General features: G+C 48.7%; 1 protein-coding gene across 1 annotated transcript in view; it reads left to right on the plus strand.

Annotated features, from left to right (window-relative positions):
- The window catches only part of LOC140359286 (bone morphogenetic protein receptor type-2-like), a 51,233-nt gene that overhangs the window by 3,845 nt on the left and 20,696 nt on the right, over positions 1-26,692 (plus strand). The window contains exons 2-5 of the mRNA XM_072444146.1: positions 700-803; positions 17,922-18,086; positions 19,074-19,244; positions 20,475-20,579. Of these exons, the coding sequence (XP_072300247.1) occupies positions 700-803; positions 17,922-18,086; positions 19,074-19,244; positions 20,475-20,579 (545 nt within the window). The remainder of the gene's footprint in view (positions 1-699; positions 804-17,921; positions 18,087-19,073; positions 19,245-20,474; positions 20,580-26,692) is intronic.

Consider the following 26,692-nt stretch of genomic DNA (forward strand, 5'->3'; position numbering starts at 1 on the left):
CTTCTCATTTGACACTGTCTGAAACCTGATCAAAGACAAACATGGTGCAGGAGATGTGGAAACACAAAGCTACAAACTGTGACCTCAGGAGGCTGTGTCCTAAATGCAAGAGCAAACACCTTGGAGTCCTGCGTCCTTCTCGTGGGAGTGGCCAAATGCTGCTCTTATTCTGAAAGTCCTTCCCAACTCTGTGACAATCAAGCTTCAAGATGATGCTCTGGATTCATAGGATTTGGATTTTCAAATATGTGGCATGTATTTGAGGGACCAACCCACTGCCACGCCTTGGCCCCTCCTCATTGCTTTACCTTGTCTTTAGCTCCCCCCTTGAACCTACAGTAATATATAAACGTTCAAATCTAACTAAATGTGATATAATTTCACTGCCATTGACCCTATTTATTTGACCTCTGTGTACTTCCCCTGACAAACCACCGCTTACTTGTGTGTACTTGTGTGTACTTGTGTGTACTTGTGTGTACGTGTGTGTACGTGTGTGTACGTGTGTGTACGTGTGTGTACGTGTGTGTACGTGTGTGTACTTGTGTGTACTTGTGTATACTTGTGTGTACTTGTGTGTACTTGTGTGATATGGAGTGTGCTTTTGGATTTGTGTGTTCACGTGTGTACTTACTTGTGTGTACTTGTGTTTACTTTGGTGGTGTCTGAAGTATTTTGTACGTTTCTTGTGTCCCACAGAGAATGCAGCGCAGCCTGGTGGTGTGAGGGCGGAGTTATGGACAAAGTGGGAGGAGCCTCCACAGTGCTCATCATTTGTTCTCTGTTGCTGCCTTCTGTGATTGGTCAGCCTCTCTTCCTGTTCTATACATGCTTCACTTATTTACACATGTATTTTAATATCATCCACTTCACTTATGGAGAAGAGAAGCTCTAACTGAGCATGTGCAGAAGAGAAGCTCTAACTGAGCATGTGCAGAAGAGAAGCTCTAACTGAGCATGTGCAGAAGAGAAGCTCTAACTGAGCATGTGCAGAAGAGAAGCTCTAACTGAGCATGTGCAGAAGAGAAGCTCTAACTGAGCATGTGCAGAGGAGAAGCTCTAACTGAGCATGTGCAGAGGAGAAGAGAAGCTCTAAATGTCATGGAATCAGACAATACACCGATGCTATTCCGTAACACATAGAGAACACAATTCAACTTAGAATATGAAACGACACAGAAATATCAGACATTTGTGTGGCAAGCTTGGGAGAAAACGCCGGGACTGATCACGCAGGCTGTTGTACGCAGCCTGCGTGATCCTCCTGCGTCTCACCCCGTTTTTTCTCATGCAGGTTGGTTTTATTAGATATTCTGGAATAGGCGGGTCACATTTCTCATTGGTCAGCTTCACATCAAGGCACTTGTCTTTTACACAGTTGGTATTTTCCGTAGAGATAAAGCCTGGGTAATGTTTACCCAAACCCCTCTGGGCTAACATTCTTTGGCCCATCTTTACAACCCCCCACAAACACAGTTTGTCACATGCCGTTTTTCTCTGACTAATGATGCAGATAATATACTATTATGCAGATAAAATACATCACAGAAATATAATCATATTCACATTTTATCACATTTGTCTCCTGTTTATCAAAGCATTAGTCACTGTCTCATATGCCAAACACATTACTCTTTTTAGTTTTCAACATGTCTTTCATATTGTTGTTAAAATGACACTTTTACACTCAAAAGGTTATTCACATTTCTCAACATTGAACAAACTCCTTTTCTCTCGGCCCACAACATTTCTACTGCATTACTGTCCTAAATTTTGAGTCAGATTGGTCAATCTCTGTAATTTGACAAACAGACAATTTATTCTGTCTATAATTTTGAGCGGTGTGATGGGAAATATAGAAGTACAAGCGGAAGGCCCTTAAACCTGCTGCTCTCTGGTCAGTTTGACTCGTCAGGGACCTCTGGACACCCCAATAGAATCAAATACGTAGTATCAGGTGCTGCTGGGACCAGACCGTCCACTAACCTCTCGACCTTGACCCTGCGGTATGGTTCTGGGTGATGTTGGTCTTTGTTATGACCATGGCTGGCCACAAAAGGGATACATAGGCACAAGTGTCCCCACATCACCATACGTCCTCTCAGCACTGTGTCCCCACATCACCATACGTCCTCTCAGCACTGTGTCCCCACACCACCATACGTCCTCTCAGCACTGTGTCCCCACATCACCATACGTCCTCTCAGCACTGTGTCCCCACATCACCATACGTCCTCTCAGCACTGTGTCCCCACATCACCATACGTCCTCTCAGCACTGTGTCCCCACATCACCATACGTCCTCTCAGCACTGTGTCCCCACACCACCATACGTCCTCTCAGCACTGTGTCCCCACATCACCATACGTCCTCTCAGCACTGTGTCCCCACATCACCATACGTCCTCTCAGCACTGTGTCCCCACATCACCATACGTCCTCTCAGCACTGTGTCCCCACATCACCATACGTCCTCTCAGCACTGTGTCCCCACATCACCATACGTCCTCTCAGCACTGTGTCCCCACACCACCATACGTCCTCTCAGCACTGTGTCCCCACATCACCATACGTCCTCTCAGCACTGTGTCCCCACATCACCATACGTCCTCTCAGCACTGTGTCCCCACATCACCATACGTCCTCTCAGCACTGTGTCCCCACATCACCATACGTCCTCTCAGCACTGTGTCCCCACACCACCATACGTCCTCTCAGCACTGTGTCCCCACACCACCATACGTCCTCTCAGCACTGTGTCCCCACACCACCATACGTCCTCTCAGCACTGTGTCCCCACACCACCATACGTCCTCTCAGCACTGTGTCCCCACACCACCATACGTCCTCTCAGCACTGTGTCCCCACATCACCATACGTCCTCTCAGCACTGTGTCCCCACATCACCATACGTCCTCTCAGCACTGTGTCCCCACATCACCATACGTCCTCTCAGCACTGTGTCCCCACATCACCATACGTCCTCTCAGCACTGTGTCCCCACATCACCATACGTCCTCTCAGCACTGTGTCCCCACATCACCATACGTCCTCTCAGCACTGTGTCCCCACATCACCATACGTCCTCTCAGCACTGTGTCCCCACACCACCATACGTCCTCTCAGCACTGTGTCCCCACATCACCATACGTCCTCTCAGCACTGTGTCCCCACACCACCATACGTCCTCTCAGCACTGTGTCCCCACATCACCATACGTCCTCTCAGCACTGTGTCCCCACATCACCATACGTCCTCTCAGCACTGTGTCCCCACATCACCATACGTCCTCTCAGCACTGTGTCCCCACATCACCATACGTCCTCTCAGCACTGTGTCCCCACACCACCATACGTCCTCTCAGCACTGTGTCCCCACACCACCATACGTCCTCTCAGCACTGTGTCCCCACATCACCATACGTCCTCTCAGCACTGTGTCCCCACACCACCATACGTCCTCTCAGCACTGTGTCCCCACATCACCATACGTCCTCTCAGCACTGTGTCCCCACATCACCATACGTCCTCTCAGCACTGTGTCCCCACATCACCATACGTCCTCTCAGCACTGTGTCCCCACATCACCATACGTCCTCTCAGCACTGTGTCCCCACACCACCATACGTCCTCTCAGCACTGTGTCCCCACACCACCATACGTCCTCTCAGCACTGTGTCCCCACATCACCATACGTCCTCTCAGCACTTTGTCCCCACACCACCATACGTCCTCTCAGCACTGTGTCCCCACATCACCATACGTCCTCTCAGCACTGTGTCCCCACATCACCATACGTCCTCTCAGCACTGTGTCCCCACATCACCATACGTCCTCGTTTGGTTTCTTAAGAGACCTCCTCCCGCTGCTCGCTTCGGTCACACCTATGACACATATGAACTGGTACATTTCCCATCTCAATTCATAATCTCATGAACATTGCATGTAGTGATGTTGTAGCAGATAAAAAACTCTCTTAGTTAGTGTAAACAACGGTGGCTGTGGTGTAATATGCCATTGTGTTTCTTCAGCCTCTATCATGTCAATTATACATTTCACATTACGCATTTCATAACCTTTCATCAAGTTGATCACTTATTTTCTTCCCTCTATTTCCCCTTTTACCGGTATACACAGTTGTGTATGTTGATCGATTGTCCCGATTGTCCAGATTGTCCGGTGCATAATACAGGTGTTCAGCACCCATATTAGTGATGACGATAACTCGTTGATTCTTTTCACAGAGTATGGTACTCTGCGCACCGTAGCCTCTGGCTCTCGTTCATCGTAGCAGAGTATTGTACTCTACCGTAGACTCTGGACAAAACTCATACAAACGAAGTCCTGCGTCTGCGATGTTATGGATCTGCCGCTGTGTTGTCTGCTGCACCCATGATCTCGTCCTCCCCTGGTCGGTGTGTGGCTCCGTCCACTTTGCTTGTCCACTTGGCTCGTCTCTGTAAACACCACATCTCCAACACGTTCTTGCTGCGGTGATAAACAAAGTCTTTTCGACAGTTCAGTGTATTTCAAACAGTTTTCTTGTTTACAATTTTGGCCTTGCCCATTTCTCAAACTTCTACATTTAAAGAAAATTCAATAATCCAGATAGTTTACAACGTTCACTAATCCAGGATGTAATCAAGGGAGAGATGGAATTGTGTCTGTCACTCCAACTCCGCAATATCACCTCAGTCCTTTCACAGTTCAGTGCTCACATCCCTGGCTGAGCCCCTCCCTCCAAGGCGCCGGGCCCCCACCCTGTGTGTCTGCCAAACCTATCTGTTTTACCACCATTTGTGTGTGTGTGTGTGTGTGTGTGTGTGTGTGTGTGTGTGTGTGTGTGTGTGTGTGTGTGTGTGTGTGTGTGTGTGTGTGTGTGTGTGTGTGTGTGTGTGTGTGTGTGTGTGTGTGTGTGTGTGTGTGTGTGTGTGTGTGTGTGTGTGTGTGTGTGTGTGTGTGTGTGTGTGTGTGTGTGTGTGTGTGAGAGATTCAAATACATAAAATAATAATTATCTCAATAATTCCCCCGTTGAGCTGGCCATAAGGGTCAGTTCACATCTCCTCTGTGGGCGTGGCCTGAATAAGGTCACACCTCTAATGTAATATGTGTTAATCTTCTATATGTGCTTCAGGTGAGTTTCAAACTCCATCTCTCACACCTGCTCATGTGGTGCTTTACAAACATTGTGTATTAGTTTGTTCTAGCAAGTCTACATGTGTATAAAAAAAATCTAAATGATTCTAAACCTTCCCCTTGTACATAAGGCACATCTCTTTTATCAACCTGGGGTCCCCCTTGTAATTGCCTACTTTCTTGTCTTTTCTTTGTATCGCATCATCTTCCTCTCTGTCTTCCCCTCTCTGTCTCTCTGTCTTCCTCTCTGTAACGGAGGAAACACCCATTTCCAAATTTCTAAACCTGCTTTTTCTTTCTCTCTTTTCACTTACTCTTACCCTCACTTGTAACCTGCTTTTCCTTTCTCTCTTTCTTGTAGTCTAACCATCTCTTGCCTCCGTCCTGAGTCCTATAATGTTTAAGTCCTGTTATCACTGGTTTTCATAACTCCTATAGCGTCTAATTTTAGATGATATTGTCTTATTTAAATCTATTCAGTTCTTGATTGAATCTCAACAATCCTTCAGGTATTTACTTTAGAATGTCAAATTCTTTCTATTACTCATCACGTCAACCCCCCCTGAGGTGTAACCGTTGGTGTCCCTGTGATGCGTAAAGATAACGACATCTGCTCCATCCTGGCCTCTCTCCAGATTCTTTGCCAGTCAATAGCCCCTTATCTCTGACTATCTTTTATGACCCATATCCTCCCATGTCCCCCCACTTTGTGTCGTTTGCCTTTAGTTAATGACACACAGTCATATCTTTCCAAGGAGGACATCCGCACGTCACTATTTAACTTATTCCCTCACTTACGTCTACATCGCAAAACGAGGTTTCCTCATGATAATACAAATAAATAAGTTACTGATATAACTTTTACTATCACTTTACTTACTGCCCGTTCTACTCCTATGTCCAAAAACATCAGTAGTCACTCATTTACCCATATTATCACTTCCAGGCCTGTGCCTGCATTTGATTCTAAATTTAAAAACACTTCTGTCTTTTCGTCCTGTACTTTCATCTAGTCATGCATTAAGTCCAAAAAGATATTTTTTTCAAGTCCAAAAATAAAGCAAAACAAAACAAACAAAACATAGCTTTGTTCTGTGCACTCAAAAAACACAATACCGTAAAACACAACTTTTGTATTCTAAGTCGGGGACAGGAAGTGTCCTGACTTGTGATCACATTCCCCAAAATATTGGCCATCTATAAAAATCTGAATTCATCTTCATCTCTTATCAAATTTAATACAATCTTTACAATTGATTGTTGTCAATCAAAACAAAACCCTTAAATTTTGTTAAAATACAAAAAAATTGTTAAAATGCAAAAATTTAAACCAGCTGGGTTTAGTTCTTAATTCATTCACGTTCAGAGCGTCCTCTGAACTGCTTTCTCCCCATTCTCCTGTGTTCTTGACCCCCCTTATCTCCCCCTCTCTGCCACGTCATCTGAGCACACTGGAAGTCTCCCTCCAAAATCCTCTCATGACTTTTCTTTTTACAGTTTGCGGCAGCTGGTCATCCGGCTCGAAGGACCAGAAAATGTCATGGAATGAGACATACACCAATGCTATTCCTTGACACACAGAGAACACAATTCAACTTAGAATATGAAACGATACAGAAATATCAGACATTTGTATGGCAAGCTTGGGAGAAAACGCCGGGACGGGGTCACGCAGGCTGCTTACAACAGCCTGCGTGATCCTCCTGCGTCTCACACGTTTTTTCTCATGCAGGTTGGTTTTATTAGATATTCTGGAATAGGCGGGTCACATTTCTCATTGGTCAGCTTCACATCAAGGCACTTGTTTTACAGCTGGTATTTTCCGTAGAGATAAAGCCTTGGGTAATGTTTACCCAAACCCTCTGGGCTGTTGCACCCCCCCTGGGGCAACAAATCCAGTAGGAGCCCTCAGAAAGCGGAGCGAGGTACACGCGTCACGTGCTGATCCAAGATGGCGCCTGTGTTCGGCCACGCCACTGCTCGACTCCTGTTATGCCGCTTATTTGTGACGATCGTTACATCGTATGCAGTTTTATCAGCCCAGACTTTAGTCTGTTGTGTCTGCTGTGCGGGTTTATGACCGTGGCGCACTTTTCCGCATTAAAGCGTCGATGGAGTCGCTTTTCGACACATGGGACAGGTACAAACAAGCCTTTCCGCCACCCCTTGTTTGTCCACCCAACTCACCTGACGTTTTGCTGCTGTCCCGAGGCCCGGGGAAAAGGAGGAAGTAGAGGAGACGAGGCACAAGGTCTGGTGTGCAAGTCAAGCGCAGACGAGCCTTGTGTTCGGAGCACACGAGCCTGGGCTTTGGGAGACGTGCTCGGTGCTTGCGCCTGGTCCCGCTCCTCGATGTTTGCGGCTGTTCGCCGTCGCCGTCTTCGCCGCCTGCACGGGCCATCGCGGCTGCTTTCCCGCTGCCTGCACGGGCCATCGCGGCTGCTTTCCCGCTGCCTGCACGGGCCATCGCGGCTGCTTTCCCGGAGCCTGCACGGGCCATCGTGGCTGCTTTCCCGGAGCCTGCACGGGTCATTGCGGCTGTTTTCCCGGAACCTGCCCGTGTCATTGCGGCTGTTTTCCCGCTGCCTGCACGGGCCATCGGGGCCGCACCGGTCCTGGAGCCTGCGCGGGATGTGGCGGCTGTTTTCCTGGAGCCCGCGCGCCGCTGGAATTATGAGCGCTGGGGTCCACCGTCCGCTTCCTTGTTTTCGTCGGCTTACCGGCGAAACAGATGGGAATCACGTGACCGTAACGCGTGCCTTCGACAGGTCCCGCTGCGCTCAGCTGAACCGATGGTCGTGACGTCATCCACGGTCCGGCTCGGCTTGTTGAATGCACGTTCAATTGCCAACAAAACGTTTTCCTTGAATGAACTTTTTACAAGACAAAACCTTGATTTCATGTGTCTTACGGAGACATGGCAGAGAGAGGGTGAGTTTATTCATCTAAATGAACTCTGCCCACCTGGCTGCTCCGTTTCTGCGATGCCTCGCCCTGGTCGACGTGGAGGAGGTCTGGCAGTTGTGTCCCAGGACCGTTACATGTGTAAAGTCATCGACTCACACACTTTCATTTCCTTTGAATCACAGATGATTAAGGTTGGTTCTTCAAGTCCTTTTTACTGTATTTTAGTCTACCGGCCCCCTGGTCCTGCTGCTGTCTTTTTAAAGGACTTTAGTGACTATTTATCTTCTATTATAATGCTGGAAAATGTTTTAATTCTTGGGGATTTTAACATTTGGGTCGATGGCTCATCATGCCCTGCAAAGGATCTTTTAACCTTGACCGAAACATTTAACTTTGAGCAGCATGTTTCAGGTTCCACTCACCAAAAGGGACACACTTTAGACCTGGTGTTTTCACTTGGCCTGAGTGTTGCTAACCTCTGTGTGGAGGATGTCCATATGAGCGATCATAGCTGTGTTTTATTTGAATTGAACTTTTCTCCTGAGCCTGTGCCTCAAACATCAGGTCTCAGAGGCGCATTATCACTGCAAATACAGCCGTCCAATTTTCTGCTGTATTTGATCCTCATTTGTTTATGAATTGTCTTGATGTGGACAGTTTAATTAATTCCTTTAACAGCCAATGTTTATCCATTTTAGATCAGGCACCTGTAAAATCCACTCTGTCAACACAGAAAAAAGCTTGTCCTTGGATAAATGAAGATATCCTAAACCTAAAGAGACTATGTCGGAAAACTGAGCGTCTGTGGAAAACCTCTAGTCTTGAGGTCAGAGGTCACACCTCAGAGAGCTTGTGTCATCTTACAATGAAATGATGGAAAGTTCCAGATCTGATTACTTCCGCCAGCTAATAACATCCAACAAGAAAAACCCCAAAGTGTTTGACACTATAAATTCTATTGTTTGTCCTTCAGCTGCAGTGACTCCTGTTTCCTGCAAAGCCGACAGCAATGAATTCCTCAGGTTCTTTATCGATAAGATCAAGATGATCAAAGACCAAATCCCACTCCCATTGTCTGATAAACCTGTTTCTGTGGAGCCTGTTTCCCAAAACTGGTCTTCTTTTAAGCCTGTCACTCTAGAAGACATCTCAGCTCTGGTGACCAAGAGTAAACCCTCCTCTTGTACATCAGATGCCCTTCCCTGCAGGCTCTTCCTCAAAGTGTTTGATGTTATTGGGCCCTGGGTTACCAAAATGGTAAATCTCTCTCTTTCTACTGGTGTGTTTCCTGGTCCATTTAAACATGCCATAGTTGAGCCTTTACTGAAAAAAACAAACTTGGACCCGACAGACCCCAAAGGTTTCAGACCCATATCAAAGCTCCCGTTCATGTCCAAGATCCTAGAGAAGGTGGGCTCTGAACAATTGTCAGATTTCCTTGATCAGTCAAACATTCACGACTCGTTTCAATCTGGTTTCCGCAAACATCATTCTACGGAAACCGCATTGTTGAAAGTGTCCAGTGACATTATGATGTCTGCTGATTCTGGGAAATGCACGGTTCTAGTTCTGTTGGATCTGTCTGCACGGTTGACCTTTGACACTGTCGACCATCATATCCTGTTGAACAGACTGAGGGACCTGATTGGACTGTCGGGGTCAGTTCTTCATTGGTTTTCCTCATATTTATCCGGTCGGAGCTTTAGTGTTGCTGCAAACCAAATAATGTCCGACTCAGCTGATCTGTTGTGTGGAGTTCCTCAGGGCTCCGTCTTGGGTCCCGTCTTATTTCTGCTTTATATAATTCCCCTGGGAATGATCATTAAAGAGTTTAGTGATGTGTCCTACCACCTGTTCATGACGATATTCAGCTCTTTTAAACCTTCTGAGATCCAGAAGCTGAACTCCTTGGTCAGTTGTTTAGTGCAAATAAAACAATGGCTGAGTCAAAACTCTGCAGCTAAATGCTGACAAAACAGAAACTCTGATTATTGCCCCTGATGATGCCATTCCAGGGATAAACCAGTACTTGGGTGTTTTAGGTCAGACTGCTAAACCAAGTCTTAGAAACTTGGGTGTTGTCTTTGACACAGACATGTCTTTAGAGCACCACTCCAGCTGTTGACGAGGAACTGTTTCTTTCAGTTGAGGAAAATCTCTAAGCTCAGGAAAATGGTGTCTCAAAATGACCTGGAAGTTATAATTCATGCATTTGTGTCTCACGTTTAGACTACTGCAATAGCTTGTTTTCCTGTCTTAACAAGAAGGAACTCTCTCATCTGCAGCTGGTCCAGAACTCTGCAGCGAGGATCTTAACTCGCACAAATAGAAGGGCCCACATTTCACCCATTCTTAAAGCCCTTCACTGGAGCCGGTCTCCATGGATACAGTTTAAAATCCTTCTTTTAACATTTAGAGCTTTAAATGGTCAGGTCCCATCGTACATCAGCGATCTGATTAAACCGTACACTCCCTCTCGCTCACTAAGGTCCTTGGACCAGAAACTGTTGTTGGTTCCTCGCACCCGTTTTCGGACCAGAGGAGACAGATCCTTCCAGGCTGTTCCAGACTCTGGAACGATCTTCCGTTCTCCCTACGGTCACTGGACTGTTACTGCTTTTAAGGGTCAGATTAAAACCTTTTTATTTAGTCAAGCCTTTTAAATGCACTTGTTTTACGGACTGATTTTACTGTATATTGTTGTATATGTTTTGTTCACTGTAAGTTTTTTGTGTTTTTATTGTTTTATTCTGTGTTTTGTGAAGCACTTTGTGACCTCTGTCTGTGAAAGGTGCTATAGAAATAAAATTTACTTACTTACTAAATTTACAACATTCTTTGGCCCATCTTTACAACCCCCCACAAACAGTTTGTCACATGCCGTTTTTCTCTGACTAATGATGCAGATAATATACATCACAGAAATATAATCATATATTCACATTTTATCACACTAACTGAGCATGTGCTGAGGAGAAGAGAAGCTCTAACTGAGCATGTGCAGAGAAGAGAAGCTCTAACTGAGCATGTGCAGAGAAGAGAAGCTCTAACTGAGCATGTGCAGAGAAGAGAAGCTCTAACTGAGCATGTGCAGAGAAGAGAAGCTCTAACTGAGCATGTGTTGGGAAGTGAAGCTCTAACTGAGCATGTGCAGAGGAGAAGAGAAGCTCTAACTGAGCATGTGCAGAGAAGAGAAGCTCTAACTGAGCATGTGCAGAGAAGAGAAGCTCTAACTGAGCATGTGCAGAGAAGAGAAGCTCTAACTGAGCATGTGCAGAGGAGAAGAGAAGCTCTAACTGAGCATGTGCAGAGAAGAGAAGCTCTAACTGAGCATGTGCAGAGAAGAGAAGCTCTAACTGAGCATGTGCAGAGAAGAGAAGCTCTAACTGAGCATGTGCAGAGAAGAGAAGCTCTAATTGAGCATGTGCAGAGAAGAGAAGCTCTAACTGAGCATGTGTTGGGAAGTGAAGCTCTAACTGAGCATGTGCAGAGGAGAAGAGAAGCTCTAACTGAGCATGTGCAGAGAAGAGAAGCTCTAACTGAGCATGTGCAGAGAAGAGAAGCTCTAACTGAGCATGTGCAGAGAAGAGAAGCTCTAACTGAGCATGTGCAGAGGAGAAGAGAAGCTCTAACTGAGCATGTGCAGAGAAGAGAAGCTCTAACTGAGCATGTGCAGAGAAGAGAAGCTCTAACTGAGCATGTGCAGAGAAGAGAAGCTCTAACTGAGCATGTGCAGAGAAGAGAAGCTCTAACTGAGCATGTGCAGAGGAGAAGAGAAGCTCTAACTGAGCATGTGTTGGGAAGTGAAGCTCTAACTGAGCATGTGCAGAGGAGAAGAGAAGCTCTAACTGAGCATGTGCAGAGGAGAAGCTCTAACTTGGTTAGAGGCAGTATTGATGAACACCAAGTCTGCTGCTCGTCCATAACTGTCACTGTCACTGCAGTGACTTTACTGTTATTAAAAATACTTTGATTAAATATTGCTTTACATTGCATTAGTTACATGAAACATAAGCTACATATTATGTTTTAACCCACATTTCAACAGTGGAACTCTTTCTACTTTCTGGGACATTTGTCTAAGGACAGGGGACGCTGGGACATTTGTCTAAGGACAAGGGACCCTGGGACATTTGTCGAAGGACAGAGGACCCTGGGACATTTGTCTAAAGACGGGGGACTCTGGGACATTTGTCTAAGGACAAGGGACCCTGGGACATTTGTCTAAGGACAGGGAACCTTGGGACATTTGTCTAAGGACAAGGGACCCTGGGACATTTGTCTTAGGACAAGGGACCCTGGGACATTTGTCTAAGGACAGGGGACCCTGGGACATTTGTCTAAGGACAAGGGACCCTGGGACATTTGTCTTAGGACAAGGGACCCTGGGACATTTGTCTAAGGACAAGGGACCCTGGGACATTTATCTAAGGACAAGGGACCCTGGGACATTTGTCTAAGGACAGGGGACCTTGGGACATTTGTCTAAGGACAGGGGACCTTGGGACATTTGTCTAAGGACAGGGGACCTTGGGACATTTGTCTCAGGACAGGGGACCCTGGGACATTTGTCTAAGGACAGGGGACCCTGGGACATTTGTCTAAAGACAGGGGACTCTGGGACATTTGTCCAAGGACAAGGGACCCTGGGACATTTGTCTAAGGACAGGGAACCTTGGGACATTTGTCTAAGGACAAGGGACCCTGGGACATTTGTCTTAGGACAAGGGACCCTGGGACATTTGTCTAAGGACAGGGGACCCTGGGACATTTGTCTAAGGACAGGGGACCCTGGGACATTTGTCTAAGGACAAGGGACCCTGGGACATTTGTCTTAGGACAAGGGACCCTGGGACATTTGTCTAAGGACAAGGGACCCTGGGACATTTATCTAAGGACAAGGGACCCTGGGACATTTGTCTAAGGACAGGGGACCTTGGGACATTTGTCTAAGGACAGGGGACCTTGGGACATTTGTCTAAGGACAGGGGACCTTGGGACATTTGTCTCAGGACAGGGGACCCTGGGACATTTGTCTAAGGACAGGGGACCCTGGGACATTTGTCTAAAGACAGGGGACTCTGGGACATTTGTCCAAGGACAAGGGACCTTGGGACATTTGTCTAAGGACAGGGGACCCTGGGACATTTGTCTAAGGACAAGGGACCCTGGGACATTTGTCTTAGGACAAGGGACCCTGGGACATTGCCAAGTCCCTAAAAACATTTACATGACAAAAATATATTGAGTAGAATTGAAAAGCAACCTGCACCTGCACCTGCACCTGCACCTGCACCTGCACCTGCACCTGGCATGGACCTGGCAGACACAGACTGTAACACTGATGACCAAAGGCTTCACTCTACATGAACTCACAGTTAAGAGCCCACATCTGCAGAAGCCTGGAGGAGGTGGAGGTGTCACACAAAGCACTAAACGCATCCCCAGGTTTAGTCACAGCTCACAGTGTGGTGCTACCTCTGCAGAGCACTGCATTAGCTCGATTACATGTGGTGCTACCTCTGCAGAGCACTGCATTAGCTCGATTACATGTGGTGCTACCTCTGCAGAGCACTGCATTAGCTCGATTACATGTGGTGCTACCTCTGCAGAGCACTGCATTAGCTCGATTACATGTGGTGCTACCTCTGCAGAGCACTGCATTAGCTCGATTACATGTGGTGCTACCTCTGCAGACCACTGCATTAGCTCGATTACATGTGGTGCTACCTCTGCAGACCACTGCATTAGCTCGATTACATGTGGTGCTACCTCTGCAGAGCACTGCATTAGCTCGATTACATGTGGTGCTACCTCTGCAGAGCACTGCATTAGCTCGATTACATGTGGTGCTACCTCTGCAGAGCACTGCATTAGCTCGATTACATGTGGTGCTACCTCTGCAGAGCACTGCATTAGCTCGATTACATGTGGTGCTACCTCTGCAGACCACTGCATTAGCTCGATTACATGTGGTGCTACCTCTGCAGAGCACTGCATTAGCTCGATTACATGTGGTGCTACCTCTGCAGACCACTGCATTAGCTCGATTACATGTGGTGCTACCTCTGCAGAGCACTGCATTAGCTCGATTACATGTGGTGCTACCTCTGCAGAGCACTGCATTAGCTCGATTACATGTGGTGCTACCTCTGCAGACCACTGCATTAGCTCGATTACATGTGGTGCTACCTCTGCAGAGCACTGCATTAGCTCGATTACATGTGGTGCTACCTCTGCAGACCACTGCATTAGCTCGATTACATGTGGTGCTACCTCTGCAGAGCACTGCATTAGCTCGATTACATGTGGTGCTACCTCTGCAGAGCACTGCATTAGCTCGATTACATGTGGTGCTACCTCTGCAGACCACTGCATTAGCTCGATTACATGTGGTGCTACCTCTGCAGACCACTGCATTAGCTCGATTACATGTGGTGCTACCTCTGCAGAGCACTGCATTAGCTCGATTACATGTGGTGCTACCTCTGCAGAGCACTGCATTAGCTCGATTACATGTGGTGCTACCTCTGCAGACCACTGCATTAGCTCGATTACATGTGGTGCTACCTCTGCAGAGCACTGCATTAGCTCGATTACATGTGGTGCTACCTCTGCAGACCACTGCATTAGCTCGATTACATGTGGTGCTACCTCTGCAGAGCACTGCATTAGCTCGATTACATGTGGTGCTACCTCTGCAGAGCACTGCATTAGCTCGATTACATGTGGTGCTACCTCTGCAGACCACTGCATTAGCTCGATTACATGTGGTGCTACCTCTGCAGACCACTGCATTAGCTCGATTACATGTGGTGCTACCTCTGCAGAGCACTGCATTAGCTCGATTACATGTGGTGCTACCTCTGCAGACCACTGCATTAGCTCGATTACATGTGGTGCTACCTCTGCAGAGCACTGCATTAGCTCGATTACATGTGGTGCTACCTCTGCAGACCACTGCATTAGCTCGATTACATGTGGTGCTACCTCTGCAGAGCACTGCATTAGCTCGATTACATGTGGTGCTACCTCTGCAGAGCACTGCATTAGCTCGATTACATGTGGTGCTACCTCTGCATTAGCTCGATTACATGTGGTGCTACCTCTGCATTAGCTCGATTACATGTGGTGCTACCACTGCATTAGCTCGATTACATGTGGTGCTACCTTCCACCTGCGCAGTGCTGTGTCCAGGACCTTCCACCTGCGCAGTGCTGTGTCCAGGACCTTCCACCCGCGCAGTGCTGTGTCCAGGACCTTCCACCCGCGCAGTGCTGTGTCCAGGACCTTCCACCCGCGCAGTGCTGTGTCCAGGACCTTCCACCTGCGCAGTGCTGTGTCCAGGACCTTCCACCTGCGCAGTGCTGTGTCCAGGACCTTCCACCTGCGCAGTGCTGTGTCCAGGACCTTCCACCCGCGCAGTGCTGTGTCCAGGACCTTCCACCCGCGCAGTGCTGTGTCCAGGACCTTCCACCCGCGCAGTGCTGTGTCCAGGACCTTCCACCTGCGCAGTGCTGTGTCCAGGACCTTCCACCTGCGCAGTGCTGTGTCCAGGACCTTCCACCTGCGCAGTGCTGTGTCCAGGACCTTCCACCTGCGCAGTGCTGTGTCCAGGACCTTCCACCTGCGCAGTGCTGTGTCCAGGACCTTCCACCTGCGCAGTGCTGTGTCCAGGACCTTCCACCTGCGCAGTGCTGTGTCCAGGACCTTCCACCTGCGCAGTGCTGTGTCCAGGACCTTCCACCTGCGCAGTGCTGTGTCCAGGACCTTCCACCTGCGCAGTGCTGTGTCCAGGACCTTCCACCTGCGCAGTGCTGTGTCCAGGACCTTCCACCTGCGCAGTGCTGTGTCCAGGACCTTCCATCTGCGCAGTGCTGTGTCCAGGACCTTCCACCTGCGCAGTGCTGTGTCCAGGACCTTCCACCTGCGCAGTGCTGTGTCCAGGACCTTCCACCTGCGCAGTGCTGTGTCCAGGACCTTCCACCTGCGCAGTGCTGTGTCCAGGACCTTCCACCTGCGCAGTGCTGTGTCCAGGACCTTCCACCTGCGCAGTGCTGTGTCCAGGACCTTCCACCTGCGCAGTGCTGTGTCCAGGACCTTGCATGCTTCGAGTGTTCCATTCGGTCGGTTCACCTAAATATCACAATACGCAGTCACAACACTGGTACTGATACTCCGATACTGATATTGCGATATTTTTGATGACATGCATTTGAATGAGGTTGCATTGTTTCCATGGCGATAGTGGCTCACAGACAGTAGAGGGCAGCGCTGAGCCTTTGAGCACCTGTCCTGTCAAAGACATATGAAATGATTGAAGTCATACGTGGTTTATTCATTTTGGAGACAGGATGTACCAAAGTATCAATACTTTCACTGGGAATCATTTAGTATCAATACCAGAAAGTGTCTGTAGCTGTGTCTTATTTTATGACTCATCAAACAGAAAAAATAATAGTTTTAATTTTGTGAAATGCCAAAGGAAGAGAAAAATTGTAGTGAACAGTCATGATCATTAGTATTGAAATGGATCGTGAAATATCTGCTCGTGATACGTATCGTATCACGAGCAGATATTAGATCAACCCCTCGTTAACTCACAGAAGTCACAATTGGGCCCAATATGGCGGCCCTCAATACGCCTCAGACACTGGGTCTGGGTTAGGGTCAGGGTTAGGGTCAGGGTCAGGGTCAGGGTTAGGGTCAGGGTCAGGGTCAGGGTCAGGGTCAGGGTTAGGGTCAGGGTTAGGGTCAGGGTCAGGGTCAGGGTCAGGGTTAGGGTCAGGGTTAGGGTCAGGGTCAGGGTTAGGGTCAGGGTCAGGGTCAGGGTTAGGGTCAGGGTCAGGGTTAGGGTCAGGGTTAGGGTCAGGGTCAGGGTTAGGGTCAGGGTTAGGGTCAGGGTCAGGGTTAGGGTCAGGGTCAGGGTTAGGGTCAGGGTCAGGGTTAGGGTCAGGGTCAGGGTTAGGGTCAGGGTTAGGGTCAGGGTCAGGGTTAGGGTCAGGGTTAGGGTCAGGGTCTGAGCTGTATCAGTGGGACCGGTCTCGGTCGCCGCCATGTTGTAGTTCTGACGGAGCCCAAGTCTAGGACAGGATCGTGGGGCCAAACAATTTTCAGTTTTTCCCTCATTAAGGCAAAGAAAACTTTGGACCAGCCAAGCCTTGAGGTCACCAAGACCAGAGGTTCTCAAAGTGGGGTTCCTCAAACATTGTGACAACATTGATCATTACTTGAATACTACAACTTCTTTTGATACACAATCCCAAACATCCTGTTTTCTGATGAAACGACTGCGTCAATAAAATAAGAGTTTCCATTGTGGGAGAGATATGGGTCCATGGGATGAGCCACAGTTCAGTGGGCGTGTCAGGGAGTGTCAGGGAGTGTCAGGGAGTGTCAGGGGTGTCAAGGAGTGTCAGGGAGTGTCAGGGAGTGTCAGGGGTGTCAGGGAGTGTCAGGGAGTGTCAGGGAGTGTCAGGGAGTGTCAAGGAGTGTCAAGGAGTGTCAGGGGTGTCAGGGAGTGTCAGGGGTGTCAGGGAGTGTCAAGGAGTGTCAGGGAGTGTCAGGGAGTGTCAGGGAGTGTCAGGGAGTGTCAAGGAGTGTCAAGGAGTGTCAGGGGTGTCAGGGAGTGTCAGGGGTGTCAGGGAGTGTCAAGGAGTGTCAGGGAGTGTCAGGGAGTGTCAAGGAGTGTCAAGGAGTGTCAGGGGTGTCAGGGAGTGTCAGGGGTGTCAGGGAGTGTCAAGGAGTGTCAGGGAGTGTCAGGGAGTGTCAGGAGTGTCAGGGAGTGTCAGGGAGTGTCAGGGGGTGTCAGGGGGTGTCAGGAGTCCTTTGCCATCCTCAGCTATTGAAATGAAATGTGACCTGTGTGACCTGTGGCAGGGACGCGCTCGGAGGTCAGAGAGTGTGTCTTCTCTGAGCGGCTGCACGGAGCGAGGGCGAGCAGGACGTCCCGGGACAACAGCACGGTGCACTGCAGCAGGGGCCACGTCTGCTTTGGCCTGTGGGAGCATCAATCTGGAGGAGGCGTGGTTCTGCTCAAACAAGGTCAGGCTCCGCCCTCTGTCATCACATGTCACGTCTTATCAACGCCCATACGACGAGTCACATTGACCCTCACTACCACACTGACCCTCACTACCACACTGACCCTCACTACCACACTGACCCTCACTACCACACTGACCCTCACAACCACACTGACCCTCACTACCACACTGACCCTCACAACCACACTGACCCTCACTACCACACTGACCCTCACTACCACACTGACCCTCACAACCACACTGACCCTCACAACCACACTGACCCTCACTACCACACTGACCCTCACTACCACACTGACCCTCCCTACCACACTGACCCTCACTACCACACTGACCCTCACTACCACACTGACCCTCACAACCACACTGACCCTCACTACCACACTGACCCTCACTACCACACTGACCCTCACTACCACACTGACCCTCACTACCACACTGACCCTCACAACCACACTGACCCTCACTACCACACTGACCCTCACAACCACACTGACCCTCACTACCACACTGACCCTCCCTACCACACTGACCCTCACAACCACACTGACTTCATGTGTCACAAGTCACGTGTCGTGTGTGTCACGTGTCGTGTGTGTCGCGTGTCGTGTGTCGTACCAGGAGATCTGAGCATGAAGTGTTGGTGTATTTGATTTATGAAAAAGATCCATTCAGATTAAGCTGTGGTGGTTATATTTTAACCAAATTCTTTGGTCGGTCCTTGTTTCTTTCTACTGTTGAGTTGTGTAGATAGTGTAGATTGTGTAGACCAGGATTAGCCCTAGTTTAGACCTGAAATATTCCTGTTATAGACTTTAAATCTGATGCTACTGAGAAGGTCGTGTGCTTATGTGTGTGTGAGCCACTGGACCATCTGAAGTTTAGGATCAGTGTCAGGAAATGTACATGTAATATTCCTACAAAGACCCTAATGTGTGAGTGTGTGTGTGTGTGTGTGTGTGTGTGTCTGACCTCTCTCCCTCAGGCTGCTGGACGTCTCAGCCTGACTGCCTCTCTGACCACTGCCTGGTCTTAGCTCCTCCCTCTCACATCCACAGAGGCGGCTACCGCTTCTGCTGCTGCAGCCGAAGCCTCTGCAACAGAGACTTCATAGAGGCCCCAGTGACGGCAGCGGCCCCTGTGCGCCAGCACACAGGTGAGACAGCACCTGACACCCACCTGACACCCACCAGACACACCCACCTGACACCCTCCTGACACCCTCCTGACACCCACTTGACACCCACCTGACACCCACCACTCACCAACAGCTACTAAGTCACTGTGTGGTGTTTGTAGTTAAACGCGTGGATCGCCTCAGTCGAAGAAGAACAGAAACAATCACAGATCCTGAGCTTCATCCCTTAGGTCCACGATGTTTGAGTCTTTCTTGGATGGGTCAGGTTGAAGCAGCAGCAGTCGTGTACGTCCCAGTGGCACATTCCTGCTCCCGCCTGTCGCCTCAGAGTTGGGCTGGCTTGACCATGAAGAGTGGGTCAGGACAGGCCCACATGAGCCTCAGGGTGCAGTCCAGACATATCCTCTTCCTGCCACTCCTCGGTCAATACCGTCCTGGGCGGTCCACCTCGCCCCCCCAAAGCCGCCACTGCGAGGGTCAGTCAGTGTGGACATCTTGAGAACTGAGTGTCCCTTATAAATAAGGCTGTACCAGTGTCTGAGGGGCTAAAGCAGGGAGTATGGTTCACAAGGGTGCGCACTAAAGAGTGCACAAGGAGCATTAAAGGGTGAACTCGGTGAACGATGTGCTGTGGTTGGGGCATGTCAACGGCCCTTGCAGCACAGGGAAAAAATGTCACGAAAAGATTCAGTTGTAGTCATCTGGACACTGTTTAAGGAAAAAAAAAGAGTCATCCTCAATCTGTGGATCTAGTCCGAGAACTCAGATATTTATCCTACTCTAAGAAGGTGGAGCCTCCTGATCATAGCCTGTCCTGATCTATTTGTTTACCCTGCTGAACAATAGGATTACAGGAGTAGTGTTCCCTACAGTGCAGCGCCCAGGGACACAGCTCCAGACCTTGAGCTCGGCTTGGTCAATAAAATGATTTGTAATTAGATGCACAGATGGCACACAGCGGTCTCATTTTGACCCCAAGAGCTGCTTTTGCAATATATAGTATCTGTACTAGAGCTCTTTTAAGGTGCAACTAAATCTCAAACTAAAATAGTTTGCACTTGTTTATCTCTCTTTCCTAACATTTGCTATAATTTTGTGAAACATAAGTCAAATCAACCTGTCCCCCCTGAGTGGGGCTGCATCCAGGGAGCCAATCAGAATCCAAACTGTGCTGTCCATAGTCACGCCCTTGAGTGTCTCTCATTTTCCATCTCTCTGAATTGGTCTTTCTGGGTGTGTGGTTTGCAGATGACACTCCGCCTGGACAGCGTTCTGCTCTGGTCGCCGTGGGGATGATGGCAGGAGCACTCACTCTGGTGTGTCTGCTGTTCTGTGGATATGGGGTCCTCACAGGTCAGTACAAAGCTGAGGCCTTTAAGCCTTTAGTGTCCAAGCAAACTATTCCAAATAATAGTGATGAAAAACAACCTAGACTTTTCTGGGATGACGCACGAGTAGTGGGTCACATCGCTTTCGTCTCTACGAATTTCACTATAAAAATCTCCATTTCACCTGCAAAAAAACAAATAACAGGGTGTAAGATGCTTTTAGGAATGACCGAAAGAGGCTGTAACAGGTATAATATGTTGGTGTAATAAAGTTGCTATAATATATAAGTTATATATTATAGCGATAAGATACAACGATTTGATGTCCAAAACCCAAATAGTCCATAAATGTATTTAAGCCAGAAAGTAAATGAATAAATCCACGGCAGGAGCGTGGGACAGACGGCAAGACGCGGTGCCAGACCAAATAATGTCAATGATACTTTCAATTCAAAGTGAAATGAGAAAGTTCAGAGCTGAGATGGAACCATAAAAGTTGAAATGAAGTTGGAGGTAAACATGGTGGTCCTGAAGGCAGATCATTGTGTAACTGAGACAGACGAGCTCAGGAGCTGAGAGCTGAGGAAGCAGAGATTGAGGCTATGAAGCGCCCTCGAGGGTGCTGAGAAGGACAACGTAGGGCATCCTCCAGATTGTGGTCCTGTACTTTGTACACGGGACTGGAATTGTGGTCCCCTGCATCTAAGAGAGCACACCTGCTCATCCCTGATCCGCCACGAGGCCTGATAATCTAGTTTCTTAATCACAGCAAGTTCCACAAGCTGCAAGGATCAAAGGAGACGTCCATGACATGGCAAGAGAGCACACTTCACCCAGGATTTGGGCAACGGCACAATGTTGTTAGTGAAGAATTCAAGAAGAGACAAACTATAACATGTTTTTTCTTCGGTGGGTGACAAAGGTAAAAAACACATACTCAAAACACCAGCCGTGGCAGAAGTGAACACTGGTGGGCCAAGCTCCTTCAGTGTGTTTGTAATTGTTACATTATGAGACATTTAGTTATTTTTATGAAACTCAGATGATCTGTTTTGGACATATGAAGCCTGGAAGACTTAACTTGATCTGCGTCGACCATCACGCCAAGACCCCTCTCCCCAGCTCCATCAACGCACTCAAGCGGGCGTCCGTCTGTGAGAGTCAGATCCCTCCTTCACCATGGACTCCTCCAGGTTTCTTGAAGGGAGGGTGGAAGGACAGAAGGAGGGTGGAAGGACAGGGGACGTCTGTACCATGGCCCCCGCACCTGCTCCTCATCCCCAATCAACGCTCTCAAGTCACTCCTCCCCGCTCCAATCAGCGCCCAGGCGGTCGCATTTAAGCCCTCAGGCAGATGGTTCGGCCGCTTCAGACCGTACTGCGACCCACCACCTCCCCTGCTCTTCCTCTGCATTCCCCTCATCCTCAACCTTCTCTCCACATCTACCACCATCAGTCTCCAGGCTCCGGGGGGAGACGTCTAATACAAATAGATTATGGAATGCCCATGATTGCTATGTCTTCCGCCGGGGTCTGAGCGCCAAATAACCGCCGTAATAAAGCTCGCTAAACAATCTTTTCTGTGTCTTGTGTCTGAGTCTCTCCAGGGTGAACTGACATCTGAAAGATTATAATTATTACGAGGATGTCGAACTAAAATGATAGCTACGTAGTTGGCTTATTCTATGTATGGATCAATACTTGCTGTTCGAATGTCTCTGCCACGCTCGTGTATGATTGACAGTCATTACAAAATATTCGAGCATCACAAGAAACCTTCCTGAAGCGCTGTAATGTACAACAGTCGCCCCGGTTGGCCTCCATACCAGCTCACCTGTGCATCTCCCCAGTGCATCGTAGGGTAACATACTAGTACTAGTACTGTAAGGTTCTGAATGTCCACCCACTTGTGAAGGGGGCGGGGCATTCAGGTTGATATTGATTAAATAATTGTTCAAGAATTCAAACATGACACACTGCATAAGTGTGGGTAAGTTTGAATCGTATTTTTAAGAGAAGAATGGGGCACCAGCCGGATAGTCGGCAATTTAACAACAAATTAATTACACATTAATTTGCTCGTTGATCTAAAGGTTTGAGAACGTAACCGTGACATTGACCTTTTCTGGAAATTAATGAACACTTTACCAAGTGTGGGTTATGAAGATTTAATGACCAAATAATTAAACAAGTAAAGATGAAGTAGGAATATGCAAATGAGTCGATAACAGATGGAAAACACTAGACATGATGGTTCTAGATCTATGTAGGTGTGTGTTAGAGTTAACTCTAAGATGAAATTCAGCCTGTGAAGTGCATTCATACGAACGGAACCAGAAGCTGTGATCCTGAGGAGACGGGCCTGCGTGGGGTCCAAGGGCCTGCTTGGAGTCCAAGGGCCTGCGTGGGGTCCAAGGGCCTGCTTGGAGTCCAAGGGCCTGCGTGGGGTCTAAGGGCCTGCGTGGGGTCCAAGGGCCTGCGTGGGGTCCAAGGGCCTGCGTGGGGTCCAAGGGCCTGCGTGGGGTCCAAGGGCCTGCGTGGGGTCCAAGGGCCTGCGTGGGGTCCAAGGGCCTGCGTGGGGTCCAAGGGCCTGCGTGGGGTCCAAGGGCCTGCGTGGGGTCCAAGGGCCTGCGTGGGGTCCAAGGGCCTGCGTGGAGTCCAAGGGCCTGCGTGGAGTCTAAGGGCCTGCGTGGAGTCCAAAGGCCTGCGTGGAGTCTAAGGGCCTGCGTGGAGTCCAAGGGCCTGCGTGGAGTCTAAGGGCCTGCGTGGAGTCCAAAGGCCTGCGTGGGGTCCAAGGGCCTGCGTGGCGTCCAAGGGCCTGCTCTGGAGCTCGGCTCTGACATTGTCTAGCCAAAGAAGGACTGGATCGGTTCTGCGATCTGCGTTCTCCTTGCCTCTGAGGCGTTCCCGAATGAAAAGGCCGTCGTGCTGCTCCACAGATGTGGCTGGTCTAAAGGCTGTGGACTTGAAAAGTTGCAAAAGGTCCTTACTTGATTTTGCGTGATGCAGCATCAATCACGTTTTTAAAAACGGGCACAGGTTTCTTAGTTCCGGGAGGGAACATTAGCTTCTCTTGGAAAAGTCTTTGTCCCGTAGCGTAGCATCGCTCACGCTAACTAGGCCCGAGGCCTGCTCCCAAGGCCCGGTGTCATGGACCTTGCTGGTGGGACACTGGATGGAGGGTTGAGCTTCGAAGGAAACTCGGATGGAACTCACTCTGGAGCTCGGATGGTACTCGTCTGTAACTCCTGCTCTTTCCTTTTGTCTTACCCCGCGGGGGTTTTGGCGCCGTGGCTTCAGCCAATCAGCATGCACACTGGGGTCAGAGCTAATAAGGAGACAAGATCTGGCTTTAGGCCACAAGAGTTACACAAAAGATAAAATTGTCCACATAACAAGTTATGAAACAGTTAAAATGACATGTTAAACACGATATCACAATATGTACATGTAAAGTCATCTGGTGGACACATTTTTGCAATCTGATGATTGTCTATTAAAACCACTAAAACCGCATAGTCTTTCAGCGTTTTAGCGTTTGTCTTGGAGAGATCGTTACTCTCTGTGATCCAAAAGGAGTCATTTGATGAAAAGTTATTTTCAAAGTTCAGAGCGTCTCTGTTGTCACTATCACGTCCTCTTTCTTCTGAGGGCCGGAAAACTCCACACGGACAGGTGATAACACTTTAGCTTGCATTCCTGTCACCATGGCAACAGGGGGAGGACATCTGTACATCCTACAGCATCTCACCTGTGCATCTCCCCTGTGCATCTCACCTGTGCATCTCACCTGTGCATCTCACCTGTGCATCTCACCTGTGCATCTCACCTGTGCATCTCACCTGTGCATCTCACCTGTGCATCTCCCATTGGAAAACAGCCTGCAGGACAAGCTAACAAAGCTAATGAGGCTAACGTGGCTAGCAAACTGACGCAGAGAAGCGCGGGGGGGCAATCATGAGCAATCGGTTATTGCTCATGATGTCCAAAATATGGTGCCTACGGTGTCACTCAGAGCGGAAATGATAGCGGCCGTTGCTCCGGCCGTATCTGCTGCAGTAGCCGCTGAGCTGAAAGCAGCGGGAGTAACCGGAGTATGGACGAAGTCGAGCAGCGTGTTTCAGATAATACTGACAATCTGCAAACAGTAAGGGCCCAGATTGAGGCACTGTGGGCCAGATGGAGGCGCTGTTTGCCAGATGGAGGCGCTGTTTGCCAGATGGAGGCGCTGTGGGCCAGATGGAGGCGCTGTGGGCCAGGGTGACAACGCTGGATTTGGAGAATAATAATATGAAAAATAAGATCCTGGATTTGGAGTCCAGGTCACGTCGTTCTAACCTGAGGCTTGTGGGCGTAGAAGAAGGAGAAGAAACAGAAACAGAAAGCTTTTTGGAGAAGATTATTCCTGAGCTCTTTGTTAAATCTGGAGTTGAAGTCCCTCCCATCACAATAGAAAGAGCACATCACCATGGCAACCAAGACCAGCAGCTGATAAACCACGAGGTCTGATAATGATGTTTCTTAACGATCGTGTGAAGGAACGTGTCCTGAAGGCTGCAAGGATTGAAGGAGACCTCCAGGGTTAAAGGAGACCTCAAAGATTAAAGGAGACCTCAAAGATTAAAGGAGACCTCCGGGGTTAAAGGAGACCTCCAGGGTTAAAGGAGACCTCAAAGATTAAAGGAGACCTCCGGGGTTAAAGGAGACCTCCAGGGTTAAAGGAGACCTCAAAGATTAAAGGAGACCTCAAAGATTAAAGGAGACCTCCGGGGTTAAAGGAGACCTCCAGGGTTAAAGGAGACCTCAAAGATTAAAGGAGACCTCCGGGGTTAAAGGAGACCTCCAGGGTTAAAGGAGACCTCAAAGATTAAAGGAGACCTCAAAGATTAAAGGAGACCTCCGGGGTTAAAGGAGACCTCCAGGGTTAAAGGAGACCTCAAAGATTAAAGGAGACCTCCGGGGTTAAAGGAGACCTCCAAAGTTAAAGGAGACCTCCGGGGTTAAAGGAGACCTCCAGGGTTAAAGGAGACCTCCAGGGTTAAAGGAGACCTCCAGTACAAAGGTAAGAGCGTCTTCTTTGCTCCAGATATTCCATACGAGGTTCATCAACAAAAAGCAAAGGTTCCTCCACATCTGTGAAGAGCTCAGGAGGAGAAAACTGAGACATGAGTTCTCTTTCCCTGCGATTCTTCAGGTGACTTTTTAAGGTAAAAAACACATGCTCAGAACACCAGGAGGAGCAGAGGTGCTCCTCAGAACACCAGGAGGAGCAGAGGTGTTCCTCAGAACACCAGGAGAAGCAGAGGTGTTCCTCAGAACACCGGGAGAAGCAGAGGTGCTCCTCAGAACACCAGGAGAAGCAGAGGTGCTCCTCAGAACACCAGGAGAAGCAGAGGTGCTCCTCAGAACACTGGGTTGATTGTATGTTTGCCTTTGTATGATAATAAGATTTTTATAATAGAATTGTGTTAGTTTTTGTCGTTCAAATGTGTCTCTTGTAAATATACAATGTCTATAATATACAATGTCTATTGGACGTCATAAGGCGCTGGTACAGCTGGCAGCCCGGTGTAAACGCTCTCTCTTCTTTCTCACACTTATTGTGCTTTATCTCCTATATTTTGTAAATATAGTTAGTATATTTTTTCTATTTTACTGTACGATAGGGACACGCGCTGGAATAGTTTTTTAATTCAACTGTTTTTGACTTTTTTCGGCTGGATTTGAGCGTTTTTCGTTGCGTTCGTTGTGTTGTTGTGACGTGAGCTAGCTCTGAACTAGCCCACCAGTCCCCCCCCCGCGCCCTCCGGCCGCGCTAAAGTACGGCGTGTCGTCGGTACACGTTTATATACACGTTTATATGAAAGAGGAACTTCACGAACGATCGGGACACGCACTGGAATCGCTTTAAATTAACTTGTTTTGACTTTATTCGGCTGGATTGAGTGTTTTCGTCGTGTCGTTGCGATGTGTCTTGGCTCTGAGTCCCCCGGCCCCGCCCCCCGGCTCCGGCCCCGCCCCCGGCCCCGCCCCCCGGCCGGCGCCGTACCGCGTTTCCACAAAGGAGAAACTCATGAAACTGCGGAGAACAGTCGTCTTACCCGGAGATCGTCACGTTATCCCGTCGCAATACTGACC

This window comes from Eucyclogobius newberryi, unplaced genomic scaffold, assembly GCF_026437365.1.
Source record: "Eucyclogobius newberryi isolate DKJ021-1_F unplaced genomic scaffold, fEucNew1.0.hap1 SCAF_14, whole genome shotgun sequence".
NCBI lineage: Eukaryota > Metazoa > Chordata > Actinopteri > Gobiiformes > Gobiidae > Eucyclogobius > Eucyclogobius newberryi.